Consider the following 12,006-nt stretch of genomic DNA (forward strand, 5'->3'; position numbering starts at 1 on the left):
CAAGTGCAACCGATAAATTTATTAGTTGCTTTTTTAAAAGAATTATTATAAAATTTTTATAGTGTAATCCGTACTTGAGGCCGGGATTATACTATAAAGTTTTGTAAAAGATCTTTTATAAAAGTTAAAAAATTCAACCAATAGGCGCATCGGTTGCATTCAAGCAAATGCAACCGGTGATCTTAATGGTTGAATTTTTCACGTTTTATCAAAGAGCTTTTACAAAACTTTTATAGTGTAATCCCGGCCTAAGACAGAATTGTGATGTGAATATTTCTAAGCACAGACATTTTGAAAGTCCTCCCCCCCCCCCCCCACCTTTTTTTTCATACTTGCAAATTCTTTGATATTTGCTGAATTTTTTTTTTTTTTTTTTTGGAACATCGAATGTTTTGGATGTTTTTCGATTGGATTTTTCGAACATTGGATGTGTTTTTAGAATTTTCTTTCATATTTTTCCGAAAAGACAGATTTTTTTTTCAAACTTTTTTGAAAATATTTTAAGATATTTTCTCCCATCGACTACTTGTGAGGATCGGAATGGAGGCATCTTTAGGCTCAATGATAAAAACCACCAAAGAATGCCTCTAGGCTGCCTATGGGCACTGAATCAGGGGTGAAGGAGAAAAATAATTACAAAAATTGCGAAAAAACAGTTTTTATGCACGAATTTCGAACTAAAGATACGGGCGATTCGTCCGCATCTTCAGCGCTCGTTTGAAAGGGTATGCGGACCCGCGTCCGCATCCGCTCCGTGTGAAAGGGGCCTTAAGTGGCAATCAAAAACGGATTGGTCCCGTTTCCATACGTCCTGTTCGTCCAAACGAAACACAGTCATCGTGCTTGCATCCGGGATTTTTCGGATATTGTTGAAACCCCGAGTCCCGATGTGATTACATTAAGCGGCGTGGACCGTATTTCTAGTTTTCTGTGTTATGAACGGTCGTCAGTGACTTTGAAGCACGAGGATCAATCATTCATCCTCTTTTTTTTTTCTTTTTTCCAAATTCTGAGAGAGAAACGGAAACCGTTTCCTCGGTTACCGTCAAACAAACCGAAACAAATTTTAAACGTGGTTACTGCCAGAAAGGGAGGAGTTCGTTTTCGTCTTCAATTGTACCGTTCACTAATGTCTCACATACGCAAACAGTTGAGGTAACGTATCTAGAACTATGTTAAATATCTCGATTAGCCGTTTAGATTCTCTCCCACCACACCTTGTGCATCATGTAATTCGAGTTTTCAATTGAATCGGTACACAAATATAATATAATATGTGCTCCGCCGCTAATCAGTGTTTGCCGGACGAGTTGATCGCTTCTCAATCGTTGTGCATCGAAAATCTGCAGCAGCAGGTGTATTTCTTGGAGAACGAGATCTCGTGCTTGCGGATGCTCGTGGAACACGAGAACAGACTTCAGCCGTCGGTGTATTTGGAAGCGGAGAAGATGGTGAAGAAGCTTTCCGAAGCCCAGAAGGAAATTCAGAGTTTGAAGTCAGACATGAAAAAAAGGCAGACCTCCCTGGACTTCTTCAAGTCCGAGAGGGACAGGATATCGAGAAAATTCGAGGAGAACGAGGGTGCGTTCTTCAATCAAAAGAGTGCCTACGTGGAGGAGATTGTCACACTCAGGAAAGAGAAGAACGACAGCGCCGACAGATGCCTCGAATTAGAGCGCCAGCTCGAAGAGAAGAGACAACTGGAAACCCATCTCCAGGGAGAATGCGACGGTCTACGCCTGCAGGTCGAAGAAATGCACAAGGAACTTAGCGAAACAGGAAAGGTGATGGACTGCTTGCAGGAACGCAAGCTCGAGTTGGAGAAGTCTCTCCTCGACGCCAAAATGCGACTGGAAGTCAAATGCGTCGTCGATCGAAACGAAACCACGGCGATCATGAGAGCGGACTTGGAAAAAGTTTTGGGGCAGCTCAGCGTCACTACCCAGGCGGCTCAACACGAGAAACTTCTCAAGGATCGTTTAGTGGAAGACAACGAAAACCTGATAAAAAGACACGCGAACACCGAAGCGGAACTCTCCGAAGTCAAAGCCAAGCTGCGCGAAGAACAGAGTCTCCGGGCTTCTCTGGAAGAGATACACCTCAAATCGATAGTAGAGTGCTCCGAAGAAAAGAGCAAGCTGTCCGCCGTGAGTTGTCAGCTGGAAGACGTCAAGCAACGGCTACAAGAGCGGAAGGAGAGGAATTCCCAGCTGGCGACACAATACGCTGACGAGCAGCGCTCAAAGCAGCGCGAGGAACAGAAAGTGTCTTACCTGGAGAAGCGACTAGAACAGAAGGACGATAAAATAAGGACCCGCGAAAGAGAGAATGTGGTGCTCCTGAAAGACAATGCAGCCCTCAGGGACGAATTGGTCGTGGTCAGAGAGCAGCTGAAGAATCGGGACGCGGAGGTACAGCAGCTGAAGCAAAAAGTGCAAGAAATGCACTCCTCCGTCGAGGATTTCATCCAGAGCTCGAAAGCAGCGACTCGTCTGGAAGGGCAGCGCTGGAAACAACTAACTCAGCTCGCACACGGCATACAGACGCTCAGCGAGGAAGCCGTTCTCCAGAAAGACGTATAAATGATTCGACCATTTCGTCGGAAAAAAAAGTTTCACATATCACCGATCTCACAAGCTAGAGGTGAGTGATGATTTCTTTCACGAATCGCAGAGACGTATGTGCTAAAGAGGTGGGGGGGGGGGTGGCTAAGGGAGTAATATAGCCTCAGTAGGCAAGGCAATTTCGGACGAATTAATGGTCAAGGAAACTGAACTAGAACGGGAGAAGGGTGGGACAAAACCATAAACTCGCCTCTGGATATGATGCAGGTATTCTTACACAAGCGCAGCTATCTGTAACTATCTATCCCTCCAGGAAGAGACCCCATTAGTGTCGATAAACTGTTAAGTTCCACTAGGTAGATGACTAGGGGAAGGGGGAGCAAAAGGGACAAATTATAGCAGGCGACAATTTTCAGGGGAGACAAATATTTTGGGAGAGAACAAAAACACCGTTACGAAATCATCGAATTTTGCAATTGTGGGAACGGCAAATTTTCGTTTGCCCCCTCCATAAAAATCTTAGTTACGATCCTTCGGTGAATGTCTGAGGGAGACATCTACCGCTGATGAAATGGACATTTTCTTCCATTAATGAATGATTAAAAAAATCAAAATTAATTGTGTAGAGGCTTGGTTTGGCTTTAAACTGGCTCTTTACGTTCCCAATCGGAGTTCCAAGAGAACAAATGATCTTGAGCGACCTACTTTAGGAGGCAACAAGCGATGACCGACTGACTCCGCCGTCCGCCGGATGGGATTGTCAAAGTTTGTAACTCGTGTCAATGAACTTAATGTTTGAGAAAGAAGCATTTTAGTGAAAAATATTAGCATGTGTAATGCCTGCCAACAGTTTATATTGACATATTTTAAAAATATTTCTAGTATAGGGTAGAACAAAAAACTTGAACAGTTGGACGCAGAAAACTTCATAGTATTTAAATCTTGAAAAATGTGTTTCTTGGAAAGTGCACCAACCCTCTTAAGCCTTGTACGAGCAGGTTTTTTCCGCCGCGTACAACGTGAGTCGCCCAGCGTGACAAGCCGTCCACTCACCAAGAGGAAAAGCGCGTTGAATGTTTTCCTCCAACGTGCAACACGCCTCACGCCAGCGCTTTACCTCGGATATGACTGGCCAACTGGTTCTGGAGGAGTCAAATGCGTCATGCGCTGCGCATTTCATCGATCTTCTCTGCATTTTTGTTGTGTTTAGTGTGTTTTTGTTGGCTCTTGAAATATCTTTTATAGAGAGTTCTTTCACTGCAGCTACGACAGTGTTTATGTCATTCTTCACCCCAGCGATGGCGGTGGCAATGTCATCACGGCCGGCGACATCTTCAATCACAACTGACTTTTCATAGAGTCTCTGTCTTCTCTCATTCTCCTGCTGTCGTCCTAGTATCGTTTTTTATAGGCTCAGAGAAATTTCTCGAGAGTTCTCGTAGTTCCTGGAAAATCGTATCATCTATCATCGAACAATATGATTGATGATGACTATTTCACTCCCAGAACTGTTGTGCAAGACAACTTTCTCTCTTCACTAACCATATGAGTGACCGACTGAATGAGTGACCATATAAATACAGTCAAACCTCGTTAGTGCGTCACCCGGTTAACACGTCCCTCCGCTTATCTGGTCACTTTTTGGAAGTCCCAATTGTCCTCATGCAGGAATTGGCAAGCTATGGCTTACTCCGTTTAACGGGTCACTCCGCTTACATATTTTTGCTCTACCAAGAGTGACTCATTAACGAGGTTTGACTGTAATCAAGTGATTTTGGGTGAGTGACATAGTGAGTAACCGCACTAGTGATTGAGTTGAGAGGGTGAATTATGAAACGAGTGAATGGCCATATGAATGATCATGTGAGTGAGCGGTAATGTGGCCGTATGAGTGAACTAACGAATGGGCGAGTGACAATTGAGTGAAGTGAGCAATTGAGTGGACTAGTGACCGTATGAATGACCGAGTGAGTGAGCGGGTCAGTGACCATAAAGCGAATGGGTGAGTGAACATTTAAGCGAGTGGGTGAGTGACGGTATGAATAACCTGGTGAATGGGTAAGTTACCGAGTGAGTGACTCAGGGTGGTATTCACTGACATAGTTTAAACTATAGTCTCTTATCCAAAAATTGTGACTACAGTTTTAACCATGTCGGCGAATACGGCCCTCACTCGTTCATTCACTTATGTCCCCTCAATCATCTGCTCATCCACTCACTCACCATGCCAATTTATAAAATTCACGGACAATTTTCCTTTCAATGAATTGCGAGGTAGCCAGCTTATATACTCCGTGGGGACAGAGCGATGGCCATGGTTTTTAGGTTTGGTTTGGTGAATTTTCCTACCGTGAATTTTCCGTCACGATTGCTCATCACTGCATACATTTTGGACATGTATTTATTTATTCAGTAAAATAATAATAGAGAATAATTGAGTAATTAATTGAGTAATAACTAAAGCAATTTTATTTATTCGTAGATGTCAGGCAGAGATGATGTCCCGCACAGACAGATATTGCACATGCACGATGGCCATATTTTCTGCCTCGATAAAATGCCGAATCGATTCTGTTAACTTGAAAAGAAAGTGCAGCAGAAACCCACGTGGCAACGAACATGCGTTTTACTCTTACGTTTGTTTTTATTTCGGGTCATTAAAAACTCTTAGCAGTTTGCTGATCATGTTACGTTTTTTCTTCTTCTTTAAGAGAATAATTTTAAAATAAATGTAAAGTAATTTCTCTCTCTCCTTTTTCCATTTGTGTTGTAATTTAAAGCTATTCGTATGATTCGAGATACAAAAAACGCGTCGATTACGTAACTTTGGGTTCTCTCGTCGTCCGACTTGACTCATCGACAATAATTGGAACCTCATTTGCTACCTTTTTTTGTTGTTGTTGCCGTCGTTTGAACGCATCATTAAATTTGATTTTTGTTTTATCCAAGGTTGTTTTTATTCCACGGTATTGTGTATACTTACTGCTCGTTATCTCCTTGAAAAAAAAAAACACACGCACACACAAACCGAGATTTAAATAGCGTTTTAAATATTTGACGGATTTCTTGGAAAAAAAACTATAGCAGCCAATTATTTATTTGTTCACTGTTTCGAGTTTCGCAAACACCGTTTGAGGTCGTCGTTCGCTCTTATATTCGTTCGAAGACGTTTTTTCATATTATGCAAATGGTCATTATTTATATACATATGCATATGGCAAATAAAAACCGATTTAAAAATCAATCCCCCCCCCCCCAGTTATTCCCAGAGGAAATTTTACGAATTTTGGGGAATCGGAAGTTTTATTTGGAAAACACAAAATTCTAATACAGTCAAACTCGTCTATAACTAGGACTGGGAATCGATTGAAATTTTTAACCGGTTGATCGAAAAAAATTTAATCGATTAATCGAATTTTTTCAAATGCCATTCATTCATAGCAAACGGGGTGATGGTAACTATGTAATATTAATTGATGTCATAAAAATATTGTTCGGGATAATTTCATCACAAGTCCTTGAAATGAGCAGAGGATGAAACAAAATGCAGGACGTCACAGATTTATTCGTAGAACTAGCTATTTACATTACCATTACTAAATTACATATTACTAGCAATTAGCTATTTACACGTATTTACAAGCAGCGATTCGACGATACACGACCTATAAATAGAGAGAGCGATCTGCAGACAAGGTCTCGTTTTCCCGATATAATTTTAACGACTGCATAGTTCCTTAAAAGTGGCACCACTTGTAAAGGAAACATAAACGTTCTAGAAAAATCTCGATTATTCGCATCTATACATATCTTGTTTGGTATCATGTTAGAGCTGTCGCCAAACGCGCCAAGTTTGTCGTTAATTTGGATGGTTTTTACAGATATATGCGCTATTGATTACTTACAGGTGAAAGATCACATAATAAATGATAAATAATCATTATTTACATAATTTTCATAACAATATGTTCCATTCATTTCACGCATCTATCCACTGAATAGATATAACTTCTAGAACTTGGAAAACGACTTTTGAATGTTTGCTCTACCTTTACACTTTTTGCGTCCTTCTAGCCTCGGAACATCATTTTTCCAGTTGCATCATTTGTAAGTACAAATGCAATACAAATACAAGGCCACAACAGCAAAATGCCCGATGAGGTGGCTGAGAAAAAGGTGCCCATAACAAACATGGATGTCATATATTTCTAAAATAATATTCTTCTATGAGTTAATGTGTAAAATGTTTTTCAAAATGTGTTTCAATAGGGGATACACATTTGCGCGTTTCTGGCAAAACTTAGCAAAATAAGTGATCCAACCAGCTGATAAAGTTTGCATCGATACCATATGGCATTCACTGGTGCAATATTGTGCTTTCGAATTGAATCCGTATGTTGTTATTGTACATACTGATCTGATTTATCCTTTCTTTTGTATTACGCTGTATTGCAATTTTGAGTTTCTTGAACCGTATACGTTTGTTGTTGTTACTTACGTTTGTAAGCCTCGTGGCATACTCTGTGGAACACGAGGAGTTGTTTCTGAAGGATCCAAATAAAAAAATAAATTAAAAAAACCCCAAAAGTTAAAATTTGCACATTCATGTCTCTGGCATAAGGGGGAACGGTATGCTGAACATTAGGGTGGATCGAAAAGTATAGTAAATTTTTTTTTTCGAAATTACTTTTGGCTTGGGGGGTGGGAAAGTTTTCTTCAAGAGGTATATCAGTGTGTTTACGTAGTTTTTTTTATTGAAACTCATTCATAACTTCCGGTGCCCCAAAAATATATAAAAAAAAAGGCCGGAGGCGAATATGAAGAGGCCAATACAGTGGCCCCTGTCACCAGAGGTGAATATAAAGGCGCCCCCCCCCCCCATACTGTCCCCAAAGAATGAAATCGCCGTAGAGAGGAAATGGGCTTCTGTCGCCAAAGGCGAAGACGGTTATTTAGGAAATCATCTCGCAGCGCCATCTATCGAGCAGAACGTACCTCACTCGGTATTATTTTTCTCAGCGCGATCTATTAGCAAATATGCGAACTCGGCCTTGTTAATTAAACGGGAACAGGGATTTCGAGAATGACGCCATTAATATATGGAGCAAATCATTATTAATTCAATTCTATTTTATTTTCAAATTTATAACTGGAGAGAATGAAAAACTTGCGAACTTGACCTTATTAATAGAACGAGAACGGGTTTCTTGCAGTATCAAGACGTTTCACGATGGAATTGCTGATACCTGGCAACGTTGCCCGCCCCGTAAAAAGAATTATAAATGTATAGCTTATTAATTATTTCTTGATCAAAAAAATTTCTGCATCAAGTAAGAGAAAATTACTTTTATTTTTAAATATTTTAATTAAAAACTTCCGACAATTGCTTTTGGATACACAATATTTTTTGTTTTTCCATCTGGTGTGTAGATGTACAAATTTTTGGGATTACCAACACGCGAACAGGCGACGAAAAGCTGTCCGTGAGAAATACAGGGCTCAAGCAGGTTGATACCTGCCACTGCTAACGACTGGCTTTGCGCTTTGTTGATTGTCATAGCAAAAGCTAAATGAATCGGGAACTGCAATCGCTTGAAAGTGAATGGCATTTCTTCAGTGATAATTAGGATACGTGGAATGAAGACGTCTTCTCCTTTGGCACATCCAGTTAGAATCGGTGTTCGATGATGTAATTGTGCAATTCCTTCACGCAGAGTCTGGTGCCATTGCAGAGTCTCGGTGTGTCCAAATTTCTTAAAAGCATTATAGGTGCTCCGACTTTGAGGGTCAAATTGTGTGGTGGCACACCCGGAATATCCAAAGGAGTTCAGAAATTCTGCAGGATACAGAACTGTCTGCTCTGTGTCTGTGACAGTGTCAACCGATTTGTAAGATGTGGAGTCTCCCGGAATAGTTTTTAGGATTTTCTCGTTGATCTTGTTCACACTGTCACTTTTCGGTGCCAGAATCGCTCTCACACAAAGCCACTCATGGTTTCGGTGATTTTGTTGAATGTTCGGGAAGAGTTTGTCTGCAAGTTCTTGAACTAAGTTTAACAACTCGCAAAATCCATTTGGGAAGGAAATCAGTCCAGTGCGTGGGCGCATGGGTATTCTTCCACTGCCAAGTTTGATCAACTGATGTGAAAATTATAGAAGCGCTGAGACATTTTGCAGTTGAACTCTTTTAAAAATCTGGTGATAAATTTGCCAACATAGTGGATGAAACTAATACGTAATTACACGTAACAACGAGGTTATAGTGTCACACTACATTGAGAGTAAAAGCGCCAATCGTGAAAGAAGAAGGCCGAACTTGGCTTCTAATGGGATTGAATATTTCAGTTCATTTTTAGGAAATGACAACCCGCTGCTGGCGGAGAAATGCACTTTGGTTCGGTATTTGGCATATAACTGACCGTTAGAAAAATGGCACGTCACAAAATTTTAAAAGCTTATAACTCACTTAATATTCGTCCTAATATAGAAACACTTTTCTATATTAGTTTTTCAAAAGGAATCACGTGTGTAATTATTGGGCGGTCGATAGTTACCACCCTGTATATATAAATTGGTTTTCTGTGTGTGTGTATGTTTTCCATACAAATCTACAATTTTAGATCGATCGTCACCAAATTTTGCATGGTTTACGGAAAATTCACCGACAACAATTCACCGCCATGCTATTCACCGCTAGGAAAATTCACCGCCATGCAATTCACCGACGACAGTTCGATGCGAGTCAGTTAGCGTGGGAATGAGCGATTGAGTTACTGAGTGAGTGAGTGACCCAGTGACTGAGTGAGTGACCCAGTGACCGAGTGAGCAAGTGATTCAGTGAGCGAGTGGTTTACTGATTCAATGAGCGAGTAAGTCAGTCCGTGAGTGAGTGAGCGAGCTGCTAAGTGAGTGAGTGATCTATTGAGTGAGTAATTAAGTTTAAATAATAACTTTATGAGAAGAAATTCAGATGATACGGATTCGGGTTGCTGTATTTTTGAAATATATAACATCCATATTTATTGTGGTCATCTTTTTCTCGCTGGGCATTTTGCCTGTTGTGGCCTTGTATTTGTATAAATTACAAATTGCTGTTGTCCAATACAAGATAGTATATTCAACAAAATTCCATTAACTCGGTTTTACTCAGAAACTTCTAATGGAATGTTAAAAGGGATAATAACAGAATTAAAAGATAATAAAGTAAGTGGATACGCGATAAATCAACCCCCTAAAAATGCTTAAAATCATCTCCTTTGATATTATAAAAAACATCGCTGATCATCAGTAACCAATGGTTTTTTTTTATGCTGAACTAGCTGTTACCCGCGATTTCACGTGATGAACTTTCAAAAATCCCGCCTTAGTGCGTATCTATATGTACTCTATATTTACTATATACGTATATATATACTTCCTATGCAACGGAAATTAGTGACGATTTTTTTATTACGGGAGTCGGTGACGTTTTTTGAGTGATGGAAATCAGTTACGTTTTTGTGTTACGGAAGTCGGTTACGATTTTGGGGTCAAGTTTTCATTTAACTCTTGCATATATCGGGACCCATTTGACACATCGGGACCAAATAATGAACATGTACCCAGAGTTTCCCCACATCCTACAGCAGGTCCCCTAAGCTGAAATAGATGGCGGGCCCCCAAACCAACTTTTTCACGGGCCCCTCTGTGCTTAATTTATAGTGTGAAAATATCAAAAATCGATAAGAAACGTTCCGGCCCCTGTCAGCCCTGCCCTCGTGGGGGGTCATGCCGAGAGGTATGTATACGTAAAATATGCATATATCGCCAGTGCTCCCAACATACAGGGTCGGGGTACCCGGGGGATTGCACATATACCTTCATGGGGAAGTTAAAAGGTTTCATTTCCAGGGGTCCTTGCGATAGTGGAAGCCCAAGGTATATCCAGTCTGGGACCCCATAAAATTTGCGAATTCGGTCAAGGGTAATTGCATGAGGTGGGGGGGGGGGGCTGGATTTTATTCGTTGGTAAAATGAATATTTGCAGTGGCCCTCACAAGCCCGATTGACTTTCGAGTCAGGGGCCCCGTTTCATTTTGGGGGCACTGGATGAATCTCATTCTTTTCTGTCGTTTAACATTGTAGAATTTTGAACAGCGGAAGCCCGAGATAAATCCAGTGTCTGGGTGCCCCACTAAATATCTGCGTATTGGGTCCCCGTTACTGGATGTGGGCCCTGGATTTTATTCGTTTTAAAATTGATAAAAATTAAAAATTTTCTCGAATTAAAGATTGACTCGATCAATCACTTACTTACTCGGTCACTCAGTCACTCACTCACCCGCTTAATCACTTACTCACTCGGTCACTCAATCACTTACTTACTCGGTCACTCAGTCACTCACTCAGTCACTACTGGGTCACTCACTCACCCGCTCAATCACTTACTCACTCGGTCACTCACTCACCCGCTCAATCACTTACTCACTCGGTCACTCAGTCACTACTGGGTCACTCACTCACTCGCTCAATCACTTACTCACTCGGTCACTCAATCACTTACTTACTCGGTCACTCACTGGGTCACTCGCTCACTCGGTCACTCAATCACTTACTTACTCGGTCACTCAGTCACTCACTCACTCGGTCACTCACTGGGTCACTCACTCACTGACTCGGTCACTGGATCAATCACTCGGTCACTCAATCACTGACTCCGTCACTCAATCACTCACTCGGTCACTCAATCACTTACTTACTCGGTCACTCACTGGGTCACTCACTCACTCTGTCACTCGGTCACTTAGTGGGTCACTCACTCACTCAGTAACTCCATCGCTCACTCCCTCGCTAACTGAGTCGCATTGCATTGTTGTCGGTGAATTGCTAGTCGATGAATTTTCCTAGCGGTGAATTGTTGGTCGGTGAATTGCTGGCGGTGAATTTTCCGCACACGATTTTGCATATATACCAAATGTTACCCGAATTCAACGATAGGCTACTTTAAAATTTCGTCAGAGCAGGGCAAATGCCCCATATGGGCAAGAAACTTTCGGACAACAATGGTTTTTGGGCCTCAACAATCACTTTCGGAACGTTTACTTCAGTTACCGTGGTTCCCTAGCAATGCGTTTCAGACGTGTATATGCCTTTACAATGGTTTGTCACTTTTCTAATCCTGTTACCATATGTATAATAGTTTATGCCTTTATAATGGTTTGCCACTTTTTCAATCCTCCCAGTAATGAGACTTTTTCAATAGACATCATATAATCATCATCGGCAGGGGGATCATCACTTTGAGGGACAGGCAAAGGATGATCCCCATGGAAAGCAGTGTTAAAATTGCCGATTTTACTGTGGAAATGCGGAAATTTAGTGAATTTTCCACCACATCAATAATTAAAAAAAAATTGTATCGAATTCACGATTTTCGAAATATTGAGTTCGTTCATTCGCCCTCG

At 41.2% G+C, this 12,006-nt stretch overlaps 1 protein-coding gene across 1 annotated transcript; it reads left to right on the plus strand.

The window, feature by feature from the left end:
* The first annotated feature begins 1,092 nt into the window (after window positions 1-1,092).
* On the plus strand, window positions 1,093-5,506 carry LOC149088365 (uncharacterized). Its single transcript, XM_089252921.1, has 2 exons — window positions 1,093-2,643; window positions 5,047-5,506. Exon 1 carries the CDS (start codon window positions 1,275-1,277, stop codon window positions 2,580-2,582), a length of 1,308 nt encoding a protein of 435 aa, XP_089109047.1. The 5' UTR covers window positions 1,093-1,274; the 3' UTR covers window positions 2,583-2,643; window positions 5,047-5,506.
* The last annotated feature ends 6,500 nt before the right edge of the window (window positions 5,507-12,006 follow it).

The sequence above is a fragment of the Pholcus phalangioides genome, unplaced genomic scaffold, assembly GCF_987345545.1.
Source record: "Pholcus phalangioides strain wild (caught in Gottingen) unplaced genomic scaffold, Ppha-v1.0 ptg000003l_1, whole genome shotgun sequence".
In the NCBI taxonomy this organism is placed as follows: Eukaryota; Metazoa; Arthropoda; class Arachnida; order Araneae; family Pholcidae; genus Pholcus; species Pholcus phalangioides.

Excerpts from the sequence above, each read along its gene's own strand:
- LOC149088365 (XM_089252921.1), top strand. The coding sequence starts at position 1,275 with ATGTGCTCCGCCGCTAATCAGTGTTTGCCGGACGAGTTGATCGCTTCT.